General features: G+C 37.4%; 1 protein-coding gene across 2 annotated transcripts in view; it reads right to left on the bottom strand.

Moving 5' to 3' along the window:
- Nucleotides 1–5,964: 5,964 nt before the first annotated feature.
- Nucleotides 5,965–25,933, bottom strand: part of LOC126369404 (tachykinin-like peptides receptor 99D) — a 212,498-nt gene continuing 192,529 nt past the window's right edge. The window contains exons 4-10 of one of the 2 annotated variants that reach the window (XM_050013807.1): nucleotides 23,466–23,640; nucleotides 18,024–18,179; nucleotides 17,352–17,411; nucleotides 14,202–14,352; nucleotides 10,913–11,109; nucleotides 9,573–9,712; nucleotides 5,965–7,925 (exon numbers count right to left, since the gene is read on the bottom strand). In XM_050013807.1, the coding sequence (XP_049869764.1) occupies nucleotides 7,867–7,925; nucleotides 9,573–9,712; nucleotides 10,913–11,109; nucleotides 14,202–14,352; nucleotides 17,352–17,411; nucleotides 18,024–18,179; nucleotides 23,466–23,640 (938 nt within the window). In that variant the 3' untranslated portion in view covers nucleotides 5,965–7,866. The remainder of the gene's footprint in view (nucleotides 7,926–9,572; nucleotides 9,713–10,912; nucleotides 11,110–14,201; nucleotides 14,353–17,351; nucleotides 17,412–18,023; nucleotides 18,180–23,465; nucleotides 23,641–25,933) is intronic. The other variant, XM_050013808.1, reaches the window with a different exon arrangement.

Raw genomic sequence — 25,933 nt, 5'->3', positions numbered from 1 at the left:
CACGAAAATAACGGGGAATCCACTTATTAGCCATAATATAATCCAAGATGATCTTGATAGAGTAATTGCTTGGACCCGAGATTGGCTAATCACATTAAACGTAGACAAATGCACTGTGTTGCATATTGGCAGTAACCACCCCACGTTGAGTTACACCATTGACTCAAAACCTCTCGAGTGTGTTAAAAAATAAAAGGACCTTGGCATAACGATAACACATAATCTAAAGTGGGACGAACACATTATTGGAATCACTAAGAAGGATAACTCCCTTTTATACATAATTAGAAAAGCTTTTTATCATATAGATACGGAATTGTTTCTTAGGCTTTACAAAACTTACTTACGTCAGACTGCTGTTAGAACATGGGTTTCAAATATGGAGACTTTACTATCGGAAGGACATTGCACTACTAGAGAGAGTCCAAAGAAGAGCAACAAAGATGGTGACAGTACTGGCTGGCCGGAGTGGACCTTAGCGGGGGCCGCAGGACTCTCACCTCTGGCTTGCCTTCATTGGCCAGCCAGAGTGGGGCGTTAGAGCTATACGCTCGCAGGGTGGAAGTGAAAGATGCACAAGTCGCGAGTTGGTAAGGCGGGTAAACCGCCTCGCAGAAAGCGGTGTACACCTCTTGACACCCTGAGATGCTCACAACCATGTTGCTGCCTTGCCGTCCAGTCGCGTCGGCTAGATAGGTGGCCCAACCAGTGAGTGACGAGTCACCGCCTGCCCAATGTATCTCTGTTATTAACATTGGTCGAGCAGGCGCCATAGTCCCCCATAGCCCCAGTATATAGGTTCACTAACCCCCAACCTAATAGCCCAGTTACTTTTGTTCCCATAATCTGCAATAGTCCTACACGAACCAGGGATAGTCTTTGGGTGCACTCCCATAGTGCATACAGGGATAATCGCCGGTTGGTGTCACAACACATTTAGAGTAAATTGTCTTAAGGGGCCTCTACGTGTTGGCTTCGGCCCCACGCACGCCTTCCAAAAGTCAGGGACTCCATGACAGACCCGACCCGAGACATGGAAACGACATACAAATAATAATAAGATTAAAAATAATTAAATAAAAAATATTTTCCCATGATTCGGGAATTTTTCGGGTGTTTATTTTATTTTCCCATATTTTCCCGATATTTTTTCTTTCCCACCCAATTTTTTCTTTCCCTGCCCATCACTAGTTGTGATTGATTGTTGTTGTTGTGATTGTTTTTTATGATAATTGTTCTTTCTTTCTAATATCGCTATCATTATCGCATTAGGTTAAGTGAAACCTGTAATGATGATGTTTTTAGCTAATAGTAATAAATAAATAAATATTCTATCATGGATAGCAGACATAATGCATCTTTTATCTTTGTTTTTAGGTATAAATCCTTTTTATTTCTTTTCCTTCTTTTTTTTCGGTGTTTAGGCACAATCACATCTTCCATTCATTATTATTCTGATCAAAATAAAGAGAAGCAACATAATATTTCTAATGTGATCTCATAATGTGATTAATATCAAGCAACAATTATTTTCATGTATTCTTCTGCCATTGCATTTTTGAATAATTATGTAATTACTCTAGTAATAAGAAAATAGGTAATTATCACGAGATTTATCTCGACTGCGCCATCTATATAAATTTTCGGGATCGTAGTCTGGAAAGCTCCTCATTGTAAATAAAATTAATTCCAATCATTGCTTAAATCAAAGTAGGTATAAATAAAGCATTGGATTTAAAGATAATACATTCTCGGCCGTCGTTTAACTCAACACCAAGAATAATTTCGAGTTATATCTCATAACATCGGAGCTTTTGTGAGAATTTACGTTTTCTTAATTTTCGACCAATGTACTTACAACTGAAACACGGATTTGAGTAGGTACCTATCGTGATATGTTAAATAAATTTAACTATCTACTTAGTTACTTAGTTTGAAACCTGACAGATAAGTAAGCAAGTAAAATGTTTATTTTTCATAAAAAATACAGAAAATATTGGTATAATAAAAACGCCACAAAACCAATTCCTCGGTTTGTCTGTGGGAGTGGAGTTCGCTTAATGTTATTATGTTTTAAAATACTTACAGTTATAACTTACAGCTAAGAGATCTTTTATATTGCACAATTTATTTATATTGCACTCCTGACGTATGTCGACCGGCAGCATAATGTACAGATACGGTTTATAGATAGGTGCCTACCAACTTTTAAAAAGTCTATCTTGTTCGTACTGAACATTTTCTAAATTGGAGTTGTCCTTAGAAAAGGTTTAGTACGATCTACTCTGAACCGGCGTGCGTGTATGAAACGATTGATGAATGTGGAGGAAGCAAGAGAAGTGTGTCAGGATCGAAACAAATGGAATTCCTTTGTCTCTGGTTACCCCTTGGGAAATAGGCGTGAGTTTATGTATGTTAGACTTGGCATCGCCACCATTCTGGTGGGTTTACGTTCTTACATTCGGGTCGGAGATTTACCACTCTATTCGTATGTTTTATTATTTATTCTATGAGTTAAGGGTTACCTACCTACCTAAGATTCTTAAGACTTGATATTTTATTTTGGGGATAAAAGAATTAGAAGAAGTAGTAAAAATATAAATATTTTTGAAAAGTATGGTAGGTACCTAATAATTGTACAAGTTTGATTCCAATGCAACATCACTTTGACAAAATTACACCTACAAGAAGAGTAGTCGGAACATTTCAGAGCTCTTCCTAAAATGGTTCACAGACAAGGCTACTAAAGAGAGTGTGCAATTAAAAAGAGATTTCCGGGTTATGCGGCCTATCACTGAAATTACGGAAATTCACTGAAATATTACGGGACTAAAGTCCCTGGTCGGCAAACTGATGATACCTCCTGGGTAAACTTTTACAAACTGGTTTATCTGGGGAGTATTTTAATTTGCATTAGCTACTTAATTCTAAATGGATACAACAGGAAACAATAAATGCTAGGACCTGTGTAATTGTATGTATGACACTTTTATACAAATTTTGACTTTTTTGGTAATTACATACATATGTAGTAAAAAAGCAAAAATCCCTCGTGGCGCCCATTTTGAGCCTAGCCACAGAGGCCCCACGTTGGGCGCCACTGCTAAAATGTCATATTGGCGGTGTTTATGAATTTTGGGCTTCAATTTCGCCAAAAAAGTGTAATTATGTTACCATCTTCATCCTCCTGCCTTTATCCCACTCTAGGTGTGGTCGACACAACATGTATTCCTCTTCCATTCATTTCTGTCAGTCGTCACCTTGGTACTCACACCTTTCATACACATATCCTTCTTTGCACAATCCATCCACACTTTCTTGAATCGTCTCCTACCCCTATATCCATCCACATTCATACCCATATAACTTTTCTCCTTATATACAGGGTGTTAGTGACATCGTAACGAAAACTTTGAAGGATGATTCAGGCCATGATTCTGAGTTGACATCAAGTGGAATTTTCCGTCGCAAAAGTATGGAACGGAAAATAATTTAATAAAACACAAAAATTGTCATGAATTTTCCGATAGGAAATTCCACTTAATATCAACTCAGAATCCTGGTCTGAATCATCCCCCTCAGTATTCGTTACGGTGTCTCTAACACCCATACCTACTTGTATGGCTACCTGTATGTACTGGTTCGGGGTGTAAGTGACATCGTAAGGAATACTGAGGGGGCTGATTTACCTTATTTTTCTGTGTTAATATCAAGTGGAATTTTCGATCGCTAAAGTATAGAATTGAAAATAATAAAAAAAAAAAACATGAAATTTGCGACGAAAAATTCCACTTGATATCAGCTCAGAATCATGGTCTGAATCATCCCCCTCAGTATTCGTTACGATGTCACTAACACCCTGTATGCTCATACCATGCTAACTTGTCATTACTCATTGAATAAATATATTTTTGAGTTTAATAGTTTAAAAGTAAATGCCATAGTTAGGGACTAAAAAGTGCTCTATAATAATAAGACATCTACCTCAGGCATGCTAAAAATAGCTATAGCTACTTATATCCGTTTACTGTTATTATTCCTAAAACAAAAATATGATCTGTAAGAAAATCTCATTGTCATGTTAAGAGGTAATTTTTCGTCAATGTCTCCGGGAGATAGATATGTTGTAGGCAATTTCTTGTCATTTGAATATATTTCGCGAATGCAAGCGACATGACTTCGTTATGTTGATATACGGGCTTCCCTATATTGTGTTACATATGCCGCGCCTTCATGATAAAGCTATGATTATATTTTCTAACAACCCTGAGACGGTCCCTGTACATAATTCTTTACTTTTCGAACATTACGAACCCATCTACATAACATTTTTGACAGCGAAATATACTTACTTGGATATACCTACTTCTCTCGTGTGGGTTGTGAGGTGAATTACCAACCTCATCAACTCTGGCGTGAGGGTATTGAGCCGCCAAAGGCCCTTGACTTGACTCATGTAACGAGTACTTACATCAGTATGTAATAACCGGGACCAACGGCTTAACGTGCCTACCGAAGCACGGATCATCTTACTTTTGGACCATCAGGTGATCAGCCTGTAATGTCGTAACCAACCAGGGATTAAAAAGTTATTTTTGTGATATTTCCCCACCGGGATTCGAACCCGGAACCTCCGGATCGTGAGCCTAACGCTCAGCCACTGGACCATGGAGGCCGATATACCTATTTTATACTGATATTTTTTCAGAAAATTTGTCCAAATAACTTTCAAATATTTTCTGAACAGGTCCGAGATTGGAGCAAACTTCTTTTTTACACTCCTCCATTACTTCGTCTATGCAGTTTCTTACTATATTTGGCGTACATGTGTGCTTAGCCTCTTTAACAATATTGTTTTTTATGTCCAAAGTAATTGACGAATTACATTCATTTTTTTGGTTACATCGGAAATTGGATGTTCCCGACTAGTTTTTTTTTACAAAATTGTATCTGTAACCTGCGTGTAGAAGTGACACCTTACCTTTTTGACTTGTTATAAATTTTATTTCAGAAACACCACTACTCGGTCCAGCCGGCTGTGAATCCATATTTTCCACATTTTCTTTTTAGCTAACGACTGTACAAAATCCGTCGTTCAAAGAATCTGCCATTTATAGAATCTGCCATTTACAGAATCTGCCGTTTCCAGAATCTGCCATTTAACGAAAAAGGGTTTTTTTTTACAAAACGTATGAAAAATCGTGATTTTTAAAATCCAATTAAAGCCAAACTAATGGTCAAACACGTTTGGTGTCATAGTAAAAAATGTTCAGAGCAATCTACTCAAAAGGTTCGACCCATTTTTTTTCTCTGGCCGGCACTTTCAAATTTGGGCCGGCCAAAGTATGGAGAGCCGATGATCTCCTTTATGCACAATAAAAATCTTTATCTTAAAATTAAAATTAAATTAAATTAAAAATTAAAATTTCTTTATTTCAGATAACAATGATCCATAATTTACATAATAAAACATTCATTCAAATAACTTAAAATAATAAATAAAATAAAATAGAATCAGATAAAACAATTAAAATCAATTAATATCTTTATCTGTAAATATTATTGCCGACCACTTCTCCGCCAACCTCAATCTATTTTTTTGCTTTTTGGACGTGACTTATTGTAGATTTGCCGCAGATGGCATTAACTACTCTCACCCGGTAACCAACCGCAACCGCATCAGTTTTGTATGATATATGTATGAGTTTAGAAGGAAATAAAACAGCCATCAAAAGATTTATTCCTTTTATTTGTTTACGTTTCACATATAGTTCCTTAGTTACAGTTTATTAAGATATGAATACATTTTTCACATAAAAATACTATGTAGGTATTTACAAGTCAATATTTAAGTATGTACAACAAATTCGTATTTTATATCCGTTTAGGCCGTGGCCAGGGAGTGAGCGGAGATCGCGACAACAATTAAATAAGAAAACGCTAATGCACTCAAATACAGTCAAATTCAGTTGGTGACACAGTTGGCTTAAATTAACTCATTGTTTTCTATGGCTTCTTCTTATGAAAGATAGGCAAGCATTCGACCACAATCTCACCTGATGGTAAGTTGTGATGGTACAAGCTTACCTAGAAACTGCCTATTTATGCTGGGCATAGGAAATATACTCCACCACGTTGCTCCACTGCGTGGTAGCGTAGTTTAATAATACAAAACCTTAATAAGACAATGAATTGTTGGAATAAAATATTGCACCATTTTCGTTTAAAACCACAGAATCAGCCTTTTGCTAATTAAAATTAATTACAATGTACACGCACGGGCACGTTAAGCTATTAGCCGTAAAAAAACACCTCCACCAACCCGCATTTGAGCAGCGTGGTGGAGTATGCTCCATATCCCCTCCGGTTGATTGAGGGGAGGCCTGTGCCCAGCAGTGGAACGTATATTTATGTTATGTATGTACAATGTAGGAATTCTAAAATAAGTTATCCATTTTACTAATGTAAGACTGGCATAATATCTATTTTGTTACCTGTAAACCTTAAACTTTTCTCAATCTGTCAAAAACAGTTATGTAACACGTTGGTTATCCTTTATATAAATAAACAAATAAAGCATAAATCTCAAGTAGGGATGTTATGGATATGAAGTTTCGGTTTCGGATATTAAATAATTTCGGATTATCCGCTCAATTTCCCTTACACATATAATAGATTTTTCTGGTATTATAAACATCACATGCAAATAAGTACCTAAATGATTCGACTTTATTTATTAAAATGAAATAAGTAAAATGTAAAATTGCACTGTAAGTAATTATCAATTATTTACTAGTTTCTTTTTTTATTTAAAGTAATAATAAACATTTTACAATAAAAAACGGTGTCTCATAAACCTATCGACAGGTTTTTCTGTACACCGCAACTCATCGTCTGTTACGAAGCAATAGAGAAAATAAATAAAGCAAGAGCCGTGTGGCGGAGTCGCTTTAGTTGGTCAGAAACAAAAAAGTTGTCATAATCATAACGCATTGACTCTGCCCCTATCTGAAATTATCCGAAACTTTTAACGGTTTCGGCTACGGCTAGTTTTTATTTCGGATATCTTACAGTTTCAGTTTATCGACAGTAAACATCCCTGCTTTAATCCAGCCCGTAGTAAATAATTTATAACTCCCTGGTCATGATAAATATTTTTATTTATACAAATAAATAACTTAAACAACTAAATATAATTGTTACTACTTACTGAAACTGTACAATATACTTTATCAATTAGTTGTTCTGTAGTTATGGTAATTATAGGTACTCAAGTAGTTTAATATACAAAAATAATAATTTACGTATATGTAGCTGTCTGTACGAGATGTAGAGAAATATCTTCGAAGTTATTATCAATTAAACACTTAAATACATTTTCAGAGAAATATTATACAATTTTAATTAATGCTGAATTGAAGCTCCTTTTAAGACAGGACACACTTTGAAATACTTTTTCAATCTGTTCATAATTTTAATAAAGCTTTGGTCCGCTCTTCTGACATTTCAAGATGAAATAAGATGTTATTATAAAATTGGAATACGTATAACTTCTGAGCGTAATATTAAAACCTCGAGCACTTATATCTACAATGCACTACTCACTACACAGTTGTCGACAGTATTAAAAGTTGCGGTACATTTAAACACGAAAACTTTATTTAAATTTGAAACACAACGGTTGCGAAGCACTGATTGGCGGTCACAGAATCATCTTCCCCAATAAGGTTAGGCATAGAGTTCTTGTGGAGTGAGTGTGGGGCGCGGGAGACGGGACGCGCGTCATATCCACGTGCGCTCGACGTTCGGCGGGTCATTCGGCGCGCAATCGCCGTGCGTGGCGGACGTTCCCGTCCCGCGTCTATGTCAGGCACTACTCACCAATGTGTTGTTGTACGTGCTGTGCATCGAGATGCGGATTGTGCCTAGATGAAGAACAGTTCAGTTTTCAAAACAATAATTTGTTACATGTATTAAGCAACAATAACTGTCAGACATTTAAAAATCAGTGAGTTATTCGTCGCCAAAGTATGTTTAACCAGTAATGTTGGCACGGAGCCAGAAACAAGATTTTGTTTAATAGCGTTTTTATTAAGTAGTTTTAGTTGACAGTAATAGTTGCTTGTTACTAAATGTTTTATTAAGACATGGTGATATAATCACATAAGGCGTGCCTCCGGCTTTTAACGGAATGCCACGTTATGAGGTGAACGATATCAGTTGTTAATGGAAACTGAGGAAGCAGCCACCAAAACAAAATGCGAATTTATAAAGCTGGTGTGTGTTAAGCTGAAAATGAAAGATACAACGCAACTGTGGCCAAAGCTGAATTGAACGAGGATTCCGGATTTAGTATGTTTTTAAAACAGTTGTTTTAAAAGATAAGCGTCTTGAGATACAGTTAATGGGGGACGACTGGTATAAAGGGAATACTTTGACGCTCTCAATGTTCTTGTTGAATTTGTATAAAATTTAGACGCTTTTGAAGATATTTTTTTCTTTACCTTGAACAATCTAAACAATAAATAGAGCGTCAAAATTTTGAGTGTATGAACGTCCCCGCATTGACTATATTATTAAGCAATATTTACAGATAATGAAGGCAAAGCGATGATAGACTGTACCTATGGTGTATTATTAAAATTCAGCTTGGACCTTGCTTAGCCTGCACCTGCATCACGAACCTAAGAAACGAAACTAACTACCGAACTCAGTACGAAAGCTCAACGTGAAATGCCAATAAGGTATCCATAACCGAAACGACTAACTACAGACAAAGCCATCCCTGCTGCCAATGTCTGGCGTAATATTGATGTAAATATTACCGAATCTCGAAATTGGGCCGCTGCTATTTGTGAATTTTGTTTGCATGTAGTAAGTGGGGCGAACCCGGCGGGTTTTTGATGAATTTTGTTGTTTTGCTTGACGGCTTGAATATACCTACGAAGAAGAAGGTACCAACTACAGTATATATACATTCAGAGGTGACTTAGGCGTAAGTAGAAGTGATGTGAGAGGAAGAGAAAGTGATGAGTGGAATATTAATAAATATTGTACTTCCTAAATTCACTAAGTAATATTATACTGTGCATGCAGTAGATAAAATCTTGACTCTTCTTTTTAAAAATGAATTTATGTAACATTTAACTTACAGTCAAGTACTGGATACTCAGTGGATAAAAGGTAAATAAGAGTGCTTTACTAATAATTATGAAACTGTCTACCTAGTTGAAGAAAGAAATTTTGAAGAATTCCATGATAGCTATTCTACTGTGTTCCGCGAAATAAAAAATGAAGAAGCAAAAAAGCTGATAGCTAAATGGAAACCAATGAAAGATAAGACAAAATTTTGCTAAAATTATTTTCTTTTGCAAAGACTTGAATTTACACTTACGGCTAATTCTTATGATTAACTTATGAAAAGTTCATCCAAGTGGTTCTATTTGAATGTTGCTACGTAGCGTCGTGTGTTAGTAGGTGAGTTTATCTATATCACTGAATGTTAAGTTTTTATGATCTAAAACTATGTGACTCTAACAAACTTTTGGTGGCACAAATATGATCAAACTCACTTGTACCATTTTTCCGACTTGGTGATAAAGACCGCACTGATCTGTCAAGCCGATCCGGACCAAAAGCTCGGTGTCGATTTAAGCCACCGCTGCCGAGCACGCCGCAGCACCAGAAGAATTGCTTGAAGCCTCTTCTAAACCTGGTAAAATAAACAAATTAAAAACAAACATCAACATTCATCATCATTGGTTTTCCTCTCGCGGGTTGGAAGGTCAGACAGGCAGTCGCTTCTGTAAAAGACCGGACCTGTCAAATCTTCAGGTTAGGTAAGCGGACCCTGTGAAAAATGGGATAATGCTAGGGAGATGAAAAACAAACATCAACAAATTGGTACAAATTGTTACTAAAGTCGACTTTTTTATGGTAATTTATTAATTCATATACTTTGAGCAATTTGTAAAAACGTCTGATGTACTTAAATTGTTAAGTTTTTCCAAAATTGCTTATGATAATCATGTCATCGGACACGAAACTATTTTTTGCCTGCTACAATGGTTCTTTCGGAAATCACCGGCATGGAAGATGCAGCAATGACGTAATGCCCGGTATCCTGAACATCTCCGGAATTACCATCACAATGGATTGAGATAACATTTATTTTCATTATGAAAAGGAAAGGTCACGAATTTTTCAAAGCTAATTGTGAGCGTTAAAGCTGACATTCGTAATCACCAGCAATCTATGCAAATAGGTTCTTTTGAGATTGTGATTTTAGCCTCTGACTGCCTGAGCACCTGCACCAACAAAGCTCTTCCTTTGTGAGAAGAATTCAGAATAATCGCTAAAGATGATTTTAGCGAGCTGTAATAAAAAGTAGCTACTAAATATATTTACTCAAAAAAAAAAAGCCTATTAAATATTACGTCCGTATTGCTTTTGCGGAGAAAAGTTTAAGAAGATCTAATTTTGCTTCTCAACCGTGAAATGCCGGGTCGAATACCGGTACCGGACTTGCACTAAGAGTTATTAATTTATCTTTATGTAGTTTTCACCAACACAGTTGGCTCGATCATTATAGACGATGAAACGGTTCACCAACTATCAAGTTCTACTCTTCTTCTCATCCTTTTATACCCTGTTGGGATATAGGGCGTGAATAAGAGATTTACACTCCTTGCGATCTTTTGCAGTCTTTGCTAACAGAATGCTCCCATGATAGTTGATGGGGCGTCGCCAGGTCTCTTTGGGCCGCCCCCTTTTCCATTGTCCACGCGCAGACCAGATTCTACCACCTATCACATTAGTCTAATAGAAAGCTCGGTAAGCTGTGGGTTCTTAGTTCATCTTGCGATAGATGTACCTCTGACTATTCCAGCTTATGTTATGTCTTTACACTTACTTGGAGTTCATCCAGCAATAGATGATGGGGTTGTACATGGAGTTGCTCATCGCCAGCCAGTAGATGCCCAGGTAGATCTCCTGTATGTGCGGGTAGTTGACCACGTCGGGGTAGTATGACGTCACCACGAAGTACACGTGGAACGGTAGCCAGCACACGGCGAATATCACCACTACTACTATCATCATCTTCACCACCTGCGAGAAAAAAAATATATCTGGTAAAGGTCGGTCATAGGATGGGTGACCAAAAAAAAAAAGTTTTCATCTCGAGCTCCTCCGTGCTTCGGAAGGCACGTTAAGCCGTTGGTCCCGGCTGCATCAGCAGTCGTTAATAACCATCAATCCGCACTGGGCCCGCGTGATGGTTTAAGGCCCGATCTCCCTATCCATCTATAGGGAAGGCCCGTGCCCCAGCAGTAGGGACGTTAATGGGCTGATGATGATGATACTGATACATACATAAATCACACCTATTTCCCGTTTTGGTAGGCAGAGACCACAGAATTTCACTTATTACGATCCTAATACACCACACTCGCTTCCTCCAGTCCTATCAAAGACTTCATGCATGCTCGCCGGTTTAGAGTACTCTGGACTTGGCCTTTTTTAAAACATCCTGGATCTGAACGCGGTAAGTACGTCTAGGCCTCCCTTTTCCAATCTGTCTTTATTTAGTAATCAGATTTTCATAAATTATCTTTGACCTAGGAAACTACCCAATTCTTCAATATCGTTTTGATTAGAACGATTGAAGGTCGGAAATGTGCGGCATATCAAGAAAATTATAGTGGTTTGACTGTTGTATTATTAAGAGGGTTATTACCCTTAAATAATTACAAATTTGGCCCAATTGGCAAGGCCTCAATGTTGTTAATTTACTAACCAAGATCAAGTTCCACATTTCTTTTTCCCTATTCCTTCTAAATATAAGGTTTGAAAGAATTTGTTCATATGTAATTCAAACGCTTTATGGCCAGTGTTGGCGCGATGGGTGTACTTTGTAAGATTAATAAAAGAATCAATGCTTTTACGAACTCTGGGTCGACAGAAAATATTTTATGATATGAATAAAATCAGACTGTCGAATATTCCAAAGACATTCGCCTTACATAGTTGACAGAGAGTTGGCTAAAGAATTTGACATTCACTTTTGCTTACACGACTTGTCATGTGGTAAATATTTGGACATGACAGTGAATAAAGCTTTGAGTTTTAAAAAATGAAATGTAAGAGCCTACCTGTCAGCATTTCTCTGAGAAATGTGGTATTTGTGGAATTATTCAATGTCTTTGTCAATTTTCTTGTACGTCAAAGTAAAAAAGTGCTATAGTCAAAAAAAAAAAACAGATGGTTAGAACGTAGAGCCGCAAAGAATATCAAATTATAATAACCAAATTTTGAAAATGGCTGATGTTTCAAATCGAATTGGATGATATCCATTAGGTTTTACGGCGTTTTGAGTAAGTACTTTGTGGTCTTCGAGGATCAGCCGAAGCGTTCGTAGCCCAAAGGCGGAATTTAGATGCAAATTCATGTAATTCAATTGCGACATCCTAAAAACAAGGTCTTTGGAACAACCGACATTCCCATTTTGCACGGTTTTGAATACATTGCAATTTGTATTATATCGGTTGTTGATACAATACAAATTGATGTCTTTATTTGCTATATTATTTATCGTTAATCAGCTCCGTTTAATAATGCTTTAACACACTTATATGCTTATGCCTATTGCCTGATTAAGTCTTCAAGAATTATGTCGCGTATAGCCATAAATATACCTAGATGAATACTGAACATAAAACAAAAGAATACTGGACAAAAAACAAAATTTAGCTACCTTATTGCTAGAGTTTGGCTAGTAAAAGATGACCAAGAGAAATGACGGCAATTTTGATAAATATAACCTAAGTAAGTTTACGTTGACCACTTGAAGTTGATACTAGATAATAACATAACATAATGTGACAAATACTTTATTGCACCAACAGGAAAAAAACAAAATACAAAACAAAAGAGAAATAGAATGAGTACAATAGGCAGATAGAACAGGGAGTGGGTAGATATATAATTTTCAGTAGCATCTAGTATGAAATCCACAACGGCAGTGTATGTTTTCAGTGATACTCAGCGGTTCGGTGGAAACGAACCCCTAAGAACGCACACCTAGACGCGCCCGCAGGACTCGCACGCGCCGATGTCATCGCATTTTATATTATCTTTATATTTTATAGATCATCATGTGAGTCACTGTGGTCCAGTGGTACACCGGCTTGCTTCGAACGCGGTGAGTGCCGGTTCGAACTCCGGTACTGGATTTGCATCAATGAGTTATTAATTTATCTTAAGTGCAGTTTTCACTTAAACAGTTGGCTCGACCATTATTACGGATCACCTATCACATTGGTTTAACGGAAAGTTAGGTGCGGTTTGGGTACTTAGATCATTTTACGATGGATGTACCTCTGGCTACTCTATGTTATGTTTTATGTTAATAATAATAATAATAATAAATAATTTTATTTCCAAACCACAAAAAATAAATTACAAAGAAACTTAACTTATCTAATAGGTACAAGCTATTTTTTTGTGGATGGCTGATGCCTAAACTAAGTAAACTTGTAATATAGGACATCAGGCCTTCCCCCGGAATTTACAACTTTAACAACTTAAGGATTAGGATGTTATATTATGTGACGTTGTATGACATGGTATGCAACCACGGAATACAAGAAAGAGGTTGGAAGGGCCAAGTGAGTGAGAAACGCGCGTCATACAAGTATGAGCAAAAAGTTTGCAGTTCAACTTTGTACTCCACTGGTCCGCAAACTTTATGACGCACGGAGCTCCGCGATATTATATTAAAAGGTCGTCTTGTACATTATAACCTGCAGGTCAAAAAATCTAATATCGACTATCATGCAAGGAAATCCCTCCTTATCACAGAAAAGCTAAAAACCGCTATAATATTATGATAGCTTATATATAAAAAAAAAACTTTTTATGCAATATCTAACGAAAAGTAACGATAAAATTGCAGCCTATCACATAAAATGTACATTGCCGGTAAAGTGGCTATGGAATTTGAGAAGCAGTAGAGCTATCGTAGTTGTCTTTTTGTAGGAATAGTAGTAACAGAGAGCGGGGTTGAACCGGCGGGTCTCATACAAAATGCGCGTTAGGGCTTTTCCATCCTTTTTCTTCCATTCCGTACGGAACGTTACGCACCATTTTGCCGCAAAATGCTATGACTTCGACGCGTTCGCCTCTAGAGTCAAATAGCTTACCCGTCTCTTGCTCTTGACATTGTCGAGCTGCCGCTGCGTGCATTCACCAATGGACTGCGAGCCCCACAACTCCAGCCCCACTTTAGTGTATGTGTACGTCATCGAGGAGATAGGCAGGAAGTATGTCAGCACCATGAACGTTACGTTGTACCTAAAACAGTGGAATAGTTATAAAAAAAAATGTTTATTTCTCTCACTGGCTTAGAACTTGAATACAATATCCAATGTATACGGGTACAGATTAATAAAGCAGCCGAGAGACTGGTGTCTGTGATAGGCGTAGGCCTGTGTTACAGATCAACAGGCCCCAACCTTCGGTTATTACGGAAAAGATAATAAAATATGCTTATACAGCGAGCTATTACTTTATACGAGAAAGAACATTTTATACAAGAAAAATGGAAAAGAAGAAAAATTAAAATAAAATATAAGCTAATTATGTGGGTGAATGTGTGAGGTTTTATGTGATTATTTAAACATGTAAATAAAACTTTTCGTTGTTGTTTCTCTATATTTATTATTGTTAGGCTGCACGAGCTTAAGGTCTTTGCTTTGTTAAAAATGGATATGACAGATGATGTTTATTCATGATATTAGAATAATGATTGAAAAGTACAAAGGGCATTACTTAAATGTTGTTTGTTTCTTTAATTCGCAGGTTTGTAAAGATATTTTTACGTCTGTGACATTTGCGCATATAAAAGTAAGTACGCAATGCAAATAAATGTCAAATACGAGTAGCAATATAGGTTTCTTAGATGAATTGCTTCGATATGGCCATTTTAACCATCCTGGTCTTCTTATACCATGGTTAGGTATCTCTAGTTGTCTGTCGAATTGCGTCCAAGTATGTGAAACAAAGATTCCCGAGAGACTATTTAGAACTGGTATAATTCAGGGTTAATTTGACAAGTGGATATAATCTCTTAAATAAGCAGTGAGCAGATTCATTTCACGGGCAAACGTTTCATTAATTCCGTACAACGAATGTTCATTCCTCCGCCCTTTTAGATTATGCTGGGTTTTAGTACAAATTATGCGTCATTTTGCGTCAGAGCGGTATTTTCCTCGCAACTGTACTTATCTGTGTGAGTCAGTGACAACAAATTTACATAAGTTGTATTTAACTTACAAGAATGCTTGGGAAAGCCAACTATATTCCCCTAGGTGGTATTCTCGTAGGTAGTTTGAAATATGTTTGTGTTATGTTATGATAGTGGCTGTGTGTGGCATTGAAAATGGCAAATGGTTCGGTAGGATATGTAGGAAGTAAACGCAGGATTAGAGGATGGAGAATTTTGGAGTTATATGTATTTTAACTCGATTGAAAAAGGAGGGTTATATTTTTGACCGTTATGTATGTGTGTATGCACGTCTGTTCCCACCTTACTTCTAAACCACCTGTCAGAATTTAACAAATGAGGTGTCACTAAAAGCATCTTGATTGTCTGGTGGTTATAAGCTATGTGACCTTACGCTAAATTCAATGTGGCCTCCATTGCTAATCCCAAATTATCCTAAGAGTTTGCTTACCACGGTATACGACCACGGCTATCTTATAAACATCACTATTCGGAAGAATTTCAGAGAAATATACGTAAATACCTATTTTCTTGTTTCACACTTTCCTGAGCGTAATTTTCCGTAGTCGGGTTGTAGTTTCTAAACGTAATATATTTTTATGACTGCTTCTATTTCTGTGCTAGGTTAAGAGCTTATAAAAAACAAAATGCAATCTTTTTGGTCGTTTCGCCGAAACCTTGAATTGTGTGATTTAATACAGTTGACTCGACCATTGTAGATCGCGATACGGCTCACCACCAATCACGTTGGTCTGACAGAAGGCTTGGTGACGCGTGGGTGCTTGGTTCATCATGTGATCAGGTCGTGAAAACACACACTTCAGTACCCCGAGATCGACCTCACCGGCGTGGTCAAAGATTTCGCTCATTCAGCGCTTATTGCTATCGACCATTACAGGGTCGATTCAATTTATTTCAAATATGATCCTCTTAGACAACGCTCTGAGCTGAGGTTCTCGCCCGGTTGGGCATCCTCGGGCCTGTTAGCGCATTCCATAAATGTTTATTTCTTTTTCAACGGATAAAAAAATATAAGTATAACTGATACTAAAATTTTGCCTTTGATAAAATTAATTTACTAGCTTTAAAAATCTCCACGTCGCTTAGTTCTAAAGAACACCTCACGAACTATTAATACCCGTCTTACTTTCAAACTGTCTTGTACCACAACGAAATCTTGAGTAATGATACTAAATGGGTTTTAAAGAACAACTTTAGCTATTAATTTGGTAAATGTTTAAAACATTAAGAATTCATTATTTTGGCGCTGGCGCTGAGACATTTGAAAATTCAGTGATAGAGAGACGTAATTAACCCGTATTACATACATACATACAGGATGTTAGTGACATCGTAACGCAAACTTTGAGGGATGATTCAGACCATGATTCTGAGTTGATATTAAGTAGCATTTGCCGTCAAAACACAAAGAAAATTTTATTTCCCTCAGTATTTGTTACGATGTCACTAACACCCTGTATAAGGCTCGCGTTTGACCACAATCTCACCTAATGGTAAGTCACGATGTGATCTAGGGTGAATCACGCTTACCTAGCAAATGCCTCTTCACTCTAGCCTTGAAAACTCGGAAGTGAACTTGAGTCGGAAAAACATTTCAGGCAGATAAGCAGGTTAACAGTTTCTATATGTTTTATTAATAAAATAACTAATAAAATAACTAATCAAATAAATTAATAAAATAACTACCTAAAAAAACTCGATTGCCATGCCATATCTAGTCAATGCAGATCTGTGTATTTTTGCCGCATCGTAAACTAGCTAAGTATTCCTAAGTTATGTTATGATCGAGAACTACCTTCCTTTAAAATAATAATCGTCCGCTTGTATTCTCGTCGCAATATTTTTTTACGTGTAACCTAAGTTCTCATATAAGTGAATTGTAAAATTCTTATGGGAAATAAATATCTTAAACCATATATGTTTTATTCGCTCCCAGTCGAATATAGAAGCACGAAATAAAACTTTAACGTCTTTAAGCCCTCTCTGTTTCTTTCGTTAAAAAATAATCAGAACCATTGAAGAAAAGTAGACTATTTGTATCACTTACACGTATTCTAGCTGCGATTGAGTGGTGATTCCATCCGGCCATTCTCCGTAGCAGACTCGCCTGTGAACATCAATATCTCAATAGTTAAATAACTTATATCACTTACATCTTTTATTAGCATAGTCATAGTCATTTATTGATAATAATAATTACACGTCACAGATATTACAAAATTCAATGAAATTAAATATTACTACGGAATTCAATTACATTAAAATATATTATCAATTACAGGTGCACTTTAGACTGCTCCACAATCTTTTTGTAACCTCACGGCACTCGCGTAAGTTTATCGCATATAGTTGGTTGAGGCGATTCTCACACTGCCCCGCATGATGCAGCGTAGCGCGTGTATGCGTGTTCTTCCGTTGCTTAAGGGTTATTACTGACCCGCCAAAGGCCCATGACATGGCTCATGTAACGACTACTTACTTACATCGGTAAGTAGTAACCGGGACCAACGGCTTAACGTGCCTTCCGAAGCACGGGTCATCTTCGGACAATCAGGTGATCAGCCTGTAATGTCCTAACCAAACAAGGGATCACAAAGTGATTTTTGTGATATGTCCCCACCGGGATTTGAACCCGGGACCTCCGGATCGTGAGCCTAACGCTCTAACCACTGGACCACGGAGGACGGTAATGATGCTGTGAATGATGATGAGAGATTACCTGTCGCTCCCGTCATGTTGGACGTCAACATCAGTGGTGAAGTATATGAAGTTGGGGCTGCTGATCACGGAGCTGCCCGCCCAGATGAGCGCGGCTATGCCCAGTGTTGCGCGCTTGCCCAGCCGTGGGCGTAGTGGGCTCATTATTGCGACGTAACTGGGGAATAAAGTATAGGTAGTGAGTAGGTAGTATAGGTAGTGGTAGTGGGGAATAAAGACCCCTCACGTGCTATGTTATTTTTCAATAAACACATTGGAATTTATGTATCACACACCTCCCGAGCCATGTCAGGGGCCCTTGGCGGCTCAATAGTAACCCTGACACCAGGGTTGATGGGGTTGGTAATCCACTTCACAATCCACACGATAGAAGAAGAGAAGACACACCTCCCGTCGGATTTTCCTGTTTTCCTTAGTGCCCCACATATGGGACATGCACATATGAGATTCAAATGTATTGTGCCTCATAGGTGGTTCATACACAGTGAACGTGTTAAGGTCATTTCCCACTTACACGACTGCTACCACTGGACAAATAAAGTGCCCCACATATGGGACATGCACATATGAGATTCAAATTTATTATGCCTCATAGGTGGTTCATACACAATGAACGTGTTAAGGTTATTGCCCACTTACACGACTGCTACCACCCGACAAATAAAATATCATTTAAAATATGGGCTTTAAATCGTGGTGATATAGTTTCTATTGACAACATAAATTAGAAGACAGCTCGGTGTAAGCAAGCTTCCCGCCATCAGACTGCTCGGTAGTTGACCGCCAGTATTCGTTTTAGTTTAGGGCGATGTTGGAGTAGAGTCACCTAAGAAAAGTGGACTATGACCTTTAGTTGCGAATGGTACACGTTTGTCTAGTAGCATAGAATAAACAGTAATAGTATAAGTAGTATAACACGCTTGGATTAAGAGTAACATTAACCTTTCACGGGCAGAGACCATGCGTCATTGATGGTTCATAACTTAACAGATAGTATGACACCTTGTAATCGGAACATCATTAGACGTTCTGCCCTTGAAAGTGTTAAGAATGTCTATAAATTGAATAAAATTTTGGTAAAAGTAAGTAATCCGAACTAAAATAACTATAAAATTAAATTATTAATAATAATAATTATCAATAATTTTACACAATATCAATTACATTTTATTCGTTGTTAAGCGGAAGCGGAATACTCAACATTGTTCAATAAACTATCATAAAAGATTACAATAAAGCTGTTTTTCACTGAGCCGAAATCCATTACCAATCGAGAGTGCCGAAATCGAAACTGCCGATTTACAATTCCGCCAATTCACTAGAGATTACAATTTTAATTAAAAATCCTGAAAACTGCGGGAGAGCAGTGGCTAAAGTAATTATGAAGATCTTTTTTCTTTTTAATCCAGTCATAATGAGATTAAAATCTCTGGTGAAAAGTTAAAGGGCGAATTTATTCCATGAATTTACAATCAGATTCATTCAAAAGGCGATTCCGTTCCAACGTACTTACCTTTCGGTATAATTTCTCACGTACTTACCTACTTCATTGTTAGTAAGTACAGTAATTAAAAAAGTGCTGTAAGTAAAATAAAATCTTTGTCGCCCATCTTAGCCATTTTTTTGCTACTTTTTTTTTGTTTTGGTTTTCCCCGAAGGGTAAGGCAAAGGGAACTATGCCCATACAGCCATGTCTTACGTGTTTTTTTCTTGATGATTAATGAAATGATGAAAGGTGATGATGATGAAACCTAAGCCCCCACCCTCAGAGTAGACTCCTACTCCGAACCCCAAACGAATTAACTCAAAAGTCCGCATAAACTTTCGAGTTATGAAGCGGCTTCCTGGCACGAAGCGAAAATACACTTCTCATCAAAAAAATCGAAACACCTTGCAAGTTTACGTTTTGTCAGGATTATCAGAAAAATGTGTACATTTAGGAATAAATGTTAAATGTCGTTTAATAGTGAGTAATATGAGCTTATCAAATCTTAATGTTAATGTTCTAAATTTAAATGAATTTTTCATAGGTTTCGTATTTTGTTAAATGAGTCATTTTTATTCCGTATGGAGTATAAAGGAAATGGATAAAACAACACACGTAAATGAAAAAAAAAAGCTAAAAAACGTTTATTTAATAACTTGTATTCCCTCCCCGAGCTCTAATTACTGCTTCCATACGGTTCTTCATCGATCGGATGAGAGTCACGATCACATGCTGTGGTATATTGTCCCATTCCTCTTGGATTGCATCTTGCAGCTGGCTAAGTGTTTCTGGGGCAGGATCTCTTGCTCGAATTCGTCTCTTTAATTCATCCCACAGATGTTCAATGGGATTCATGTCCGGGCTTCTTGCTGGCCATTCCATAATAGAGATATCGACTTCGTTAAGATAATCTCGTACGACGCCCGCGGTGTGAGCCCTAGCATTGTCGTGCATGAATATGAAGCCGTTGCCAATAAAATGTGCATAGGGCATCACATGAGGCTCGAGACACTCTTCGACGTACCGATGACAGTTTAGTGCAGGCAGACGTGGCCCAGACACGAAAGCAAGCTCTGTCTTACCGTCGGCGCTGATTCCTCCCCAAACCGTCCACGAACCGCCACCATAGCTGACCTTTTCTTCAATGCAGCATTGTGCATAGCGTTCTCCGTCTCTTCTGTAGACCTTGTTCCTTCCGTCGTTACCATACAGCATAATTTTACACTCATCAGAAAAGAGAACTTTGCTCCACTGTAGGTATGACCAATTTAGGTGCTCACGTGCAAAGTTAAGGCGCGCTCTTCGATGGTCTGCAGTTAATTTCGGCCCATTTGCTGGCTTATGCGGTACCAGTCCACGATCCTTCAACCTTCTTCTAATTGTAGAGTCACTTACAGCCACCCTTCGTACAACACGAAGCCGCTGCTGCAGTTGAAAAGCGTTAAGGCGTCGATTTCTTAAAGAAGTTGTTACAATAAATCGATCATCTCGCTCAGAAGTGTCCCGATTCCTGCCAGATCCTGAACGGCGCGTGAACAAACCAGTCTCCCGATAACGTTTATAGACTCTATGAACAGATGACAGGCTTAGATGCAGTCTTGCAGCCACAACACGCTGACTAAGGCCAGAATCCAGCAATGCCACAACTTGGGCGGCTTCTGTGGGCGAAGTATCCATACGTTTTAGAAAAAAAACCTTTTTTCAGACGTCCCAAAGTCACAGTATTGAAATAAAAAACAAAAAGTTTAAGGATAGGCGCCAATTTTTAGTTTTTAAACGCTAAATGTACTCCAACCCTAAACACACATTTGTCTCAAAACAGTGATTCATTTCGTTTATAAGATAAACAAATGAAATTCTAATTTTGAATTTAGAATTTTCGCTTATTACTGTAATGGCCAAACTGCCAGCTATACATTTATGTATTTTTTTCATCGTATGAATTCTTTTTTGTGTTAAATTCGGACAGAAACAATGAAAACGGAAGTGTTTCGATTTTTTTGATGAGAAGTGTACTTTGTTCATTGAATACTCCGATATAATAACACTCGCGAATGTCTTCCGACTAACTTAATGCGATCATTAACCACAAAACACCACTTCGTATTAATTATTTAGATTATTCAATGAAGAAAGCAACTGTCCCGTTCCCGTTTCCCGCCAAAAAGCCTCTTTTTTGCTACTTAATTATTTAGAAACCCAGTAACAATAAAAAAGAAGACTTTTTTTTTCTTAGGTTTTGCCTTCCCGCTTTGCCCATTTGCCACAGACAAAGACATTTTTTTTTGTTTTGGTTTTCCCCGAAGGGTAAGGCAAAGGGAACTATGCCCATACAGCCATGTCTGACGTATTTTTTTTCTTGATGATTAATGAAATGATGAAAGGTGATGATGATGAAACCTAAGCCCTCACCCTCGGAGTAGACTCCTACTCCGAACCCCAAACGAATTAACTCAAAAGTCCGCATAAACTTTTGAGTTATGAAGCGGCTTCCCGGCACGAAGCGAAAATAGGCAGATACACTTTGTTTATTGAATACTCCAATATAATAACACTCGCGAATGTCTTCCGACTAACTTAATGCGATCATTAACCACAAAACACCACTTCGTATTAATTATTTAGATTACTCAATGAAGAAAGCAACTGTCCCGTTCCCGTTTCCCGCCGAAAAGCCCAGACAAAGACAAGGAAACGAATAAGAAAAAGGAAAAATCAAGGAACGGAAATTAGAAAGAACTTTATCGCTATTGTGTATTATAAAATACTTGTTTATATTTTTTCTAGCAGAGGTCTTTTACTGTTAATTTTGCGAAAAATATTTTTAATTATTTTAAATCGATATTAAAATTATATAATAGACGGTAAACAAGTTAGGCAAGTATATATTTTTCACGTCCATATCCGCGTGTTTTAGACAGGTTAGGTGAGGACGTAAATTTTATCTACTTACAGAATATTATAATAGGGAGCACCAAAGAATTAATAATAATTATAGTTGACAAGATTAATTGAGCTGAAGGGAAGTCGACTCAGTGCGCTATTGAGTTCAAATTCTTAATTAAATGTGGAGGGTTATGAGGAAAATATTGGAGAAGAATTTGTGAAATGCCACCGAGATAATCGGGCGATAGCCGGTGAAGGTGTCTGTCTTGGAATTTTATTACTCTCTTGTAGATTAAGGTGACTTCTCCACATTTTACGACCAAACTAAAGATTCCGCCGATTCCATATAAACCCTGTCGTACTGAAAGGAAAATTATAATGTTAAAGTTTTATTAAGTAGCACCTGTGAAACACTAGATATTTTGTTTAAAAATAAAAAAGTCCGGGTCCATTTAATAAAATAATTTAATCGTGAACACTAAGAAAGCAAAAATAATTGTTACGATAAAAAACCTAAATGACTGGCAATGCTGCTCAGAAAGTAATTTTAAATTGCCTTTTATTACATTAAAAATAAAAAAAATATATTCACAAATGGCTTTTGAATATTTTTTCTAACATTTGGCCTTCAAACTTTTTACTATGCGACTCTAAAAGAAACTAAAATCTCCTTGGTACTAAATTAAAATTACTTAAAAAGCTTATTCTAATTTGTAGAACAAGTGCGCTGAAGGGTTTTCTTTAGATTTTATTAAGTTGGTTTTCAATAGCTTTTATTTATTTTTATTTTATAAGTAGGCAACCTACTACTACTATGCTAGTGAGTAGTTATATCTATACCATTTGGATAAGGGTGGGAACGCGCTGTTACATGCAGGTTCAAAGCACATAGACATGGTATTGGGTGCGTTCTGTGCTTCGTATGTGTCTCTGGGCCTTATTTTAGTCTAAACGGTCGTAAGCCGTTAAGGAGTAAATGAGAGCGCGCGGCTTGTCTATCTCGCTCAAACTTAGCGGCATGCGGCTAGAATGAGATTTTGTTTGGAATATTGTCAGTTTGCTTTTACTTACCGGTCTATACTGATGGCCATCAGAGTGAACACGGAGGCAGATATGCTCAGTACTGCGATAAACTGACAGAACTTGCAGTAGAAGTGACCGAACGGCCAATCAGAGTACAGCATGTATGTGAAGTTGAACGTTACGTTGAGGGTTGACACCATCGCGTCTGCTACGGAGAGATTTACTGTGGAAAGAGAATATTTTATTAGGAATTAAACTCATTCAATAAAGACAGCAACGGCCTCCATGGTCCAGTGGTTGAGCGTTGAGCTCACGATCCGGAGGTCCTGGGTTCGAATCCCGGTGGGGACATATCACAAAAATCACTTTGTGATCCCTAGTTTGAAAATTACAGGTTGATCACCTGATTGTCCGAAAGTAAGACGATCCGTGCTTCTTAAGGGCAGTCTCAGCTGAGATTAGTTTATTAATACCACCTTTAGTGTCACGGGATCGAATCTCTACTAGGGCTGTGCCAATGATTTCGACTTTACGAGCTTGAACTCATGTTTCAATTATAGACAATTGGGTCCTGAACTAGGTTCAATCAAAAAACAATCAATCAATCAAAGACAGAAACAAAGACAGATCTAAAACTAACGAATAACGTTTTTGTCTTTCAATTTAACTTATTTATGAATTGTAATCACGAAAAACGTAATAATAAGTCCGACATTTTATCACGTTTTCCTATGACGTCACAGTGTGCTTTTTATACAAATTCCATAGTAATTTCGTGTTTTGACGTTTAGAGAAAGTAACTGATTTGACTAGTTGGAAATTAGTCTGTTGATATCTCGTGGTTTTCAGGACTTATGCTGGGTCAAAAGGCCAATAGGCCTGTCTTTTACATTATATGGGACTTGCTCTGCCTACCCTTTCGGGGATATAGGTGGGATGTTATACTTTATTAAGTTTGTATGCTAAGTAAATAAACTTCCAGAGAAAAAGTATAGAACAAGCAAGATTGGATACTTCAGAGAACTTCGAATATTTCGCTTAAGAAGTATATATTTAATGATCTTTTTATGTTTCACGAGTTTAGAAACTTTTGGTTACCCTAAATTAATATGTTTTAAATTGCTTCTGTAATTAAACTAAGATAATTAATTTTCATTGTTAATAGCTACTTTATTACTTTATACTTAGGTAATTTCGTGATGAGCGCGGCACGTGGTTGGCGTTTCAGTTCGCAATGTTGCCAACATAATGCCTTGTATCCATTAGCCAATATTCACGGGTACCACTAACACATTACACTCGCAACATTATTGTCCATATAAATAGGGTATTGACTGGGTCAAAGAAAAAAAAAAATGCTAATCTAGAAATAGAAGCCAGTCTCAGATGATCAAAAATAAATCTCATTTTAATTTTCGACTTATTTTCGAATTTTATTAATGAATTAAGCAATAATGAGTACGACGTATGACCGCTTTTATTGATGACGTAACTGAACAGTATTTCCATACAAACTCCAAAGAAAATTTTGGTTTTGACGTTTCGTAAAAAGTATCTCATTTGACTAGGTTGTCAAGTAGCTTATTCAGTTGGTGGAAGCGTTCCACGTCAAAACGCCAAGGAAACAAAAGACAAAATAAACTGGCATCCAACTTTCAACCCTACGTCCACATGGCTTTCTCATATAATTATGCACACTCCAAGGTATGCATTGTCATAAGCGGGGTTAATTAAACCGCCTCTCGATCTCTGCATACTTCATATGCTCTTTCATATGCCATCGATTTTCTCATACAGGGTAGAGTAGTGGAGTGCTAGAGTAGACATTGATGCCGTGAGCGTTTGATATTGGAGCATTGAGAGGCAATAGTGTTGCACTTCTTATTTCATACAAGTCTTGTATTTTTCCGCCTTTATTACCGCCGAGCGAGTAAAAGGGTCCAAACGGGTTCTACACCTATACGTATTGAGCCAGGTTAAAAAATAATAATTACTACGTATAGGACAGTCTGTCACTCTTCGTCCCGCACCAATCTCTCTCTAGTTAAAAGTTTTACTTGTTTTTTTCTACCAACTAGTATTAGGTAATTATGTTAAAATCAAGCTGAAACAGGAACGGTTGTAAGTATCACGGTTGCACAAGGTCCTAGCGACCATTATTCTACCAAATTAACCATGATTATTTAAGAATTAAATTTTGTTAACTGCAAATTATTACAAAATAATCGCTGCGTGAACGCTCTAATACATGGCTATATGTTTGAATTCACCGCAACCGGCAGCGGAGCGGCGACGGGAGTGTCCGCGCCACGAAAGAAGTCCCGCGGTCGCGACGCTTGCATCGCGGTGTCTCTATAGAATTGTTATGACTCGTCATTTAATTCCATTGAAATATACGGGACTTCTGTCGTGGCGTAGTCTACTATGAAACACCATGACCCGTTCGAGTTTGTTAGTTGCTGTCGTCACTCCGTTGCTTGCTGATCGCTGTCACCTAAGGGCCGAAAATAATAACC

This window comes from Pectinophora gossypiella, chromosome 9 (genome assembly GCF_024362695.1).
Source record: "Pectinophora gossypiella chromosome 9, ilPecGoss1.1, whole genome shotgun sequence".
Classification (NCBI taxonomy): domain Eukaryota; kingdom Metazoa; phylum Arthropoda; class Insecta; order Lepidoptera; family Gelechiidae; genus Pectinophora; species Pectinophora gossypiella.
The sequence above is the reverse complement of the archived record's forward strand: the minus strand, read 5'-3'. Positions and strand labels throughout refer to the sequence as shown.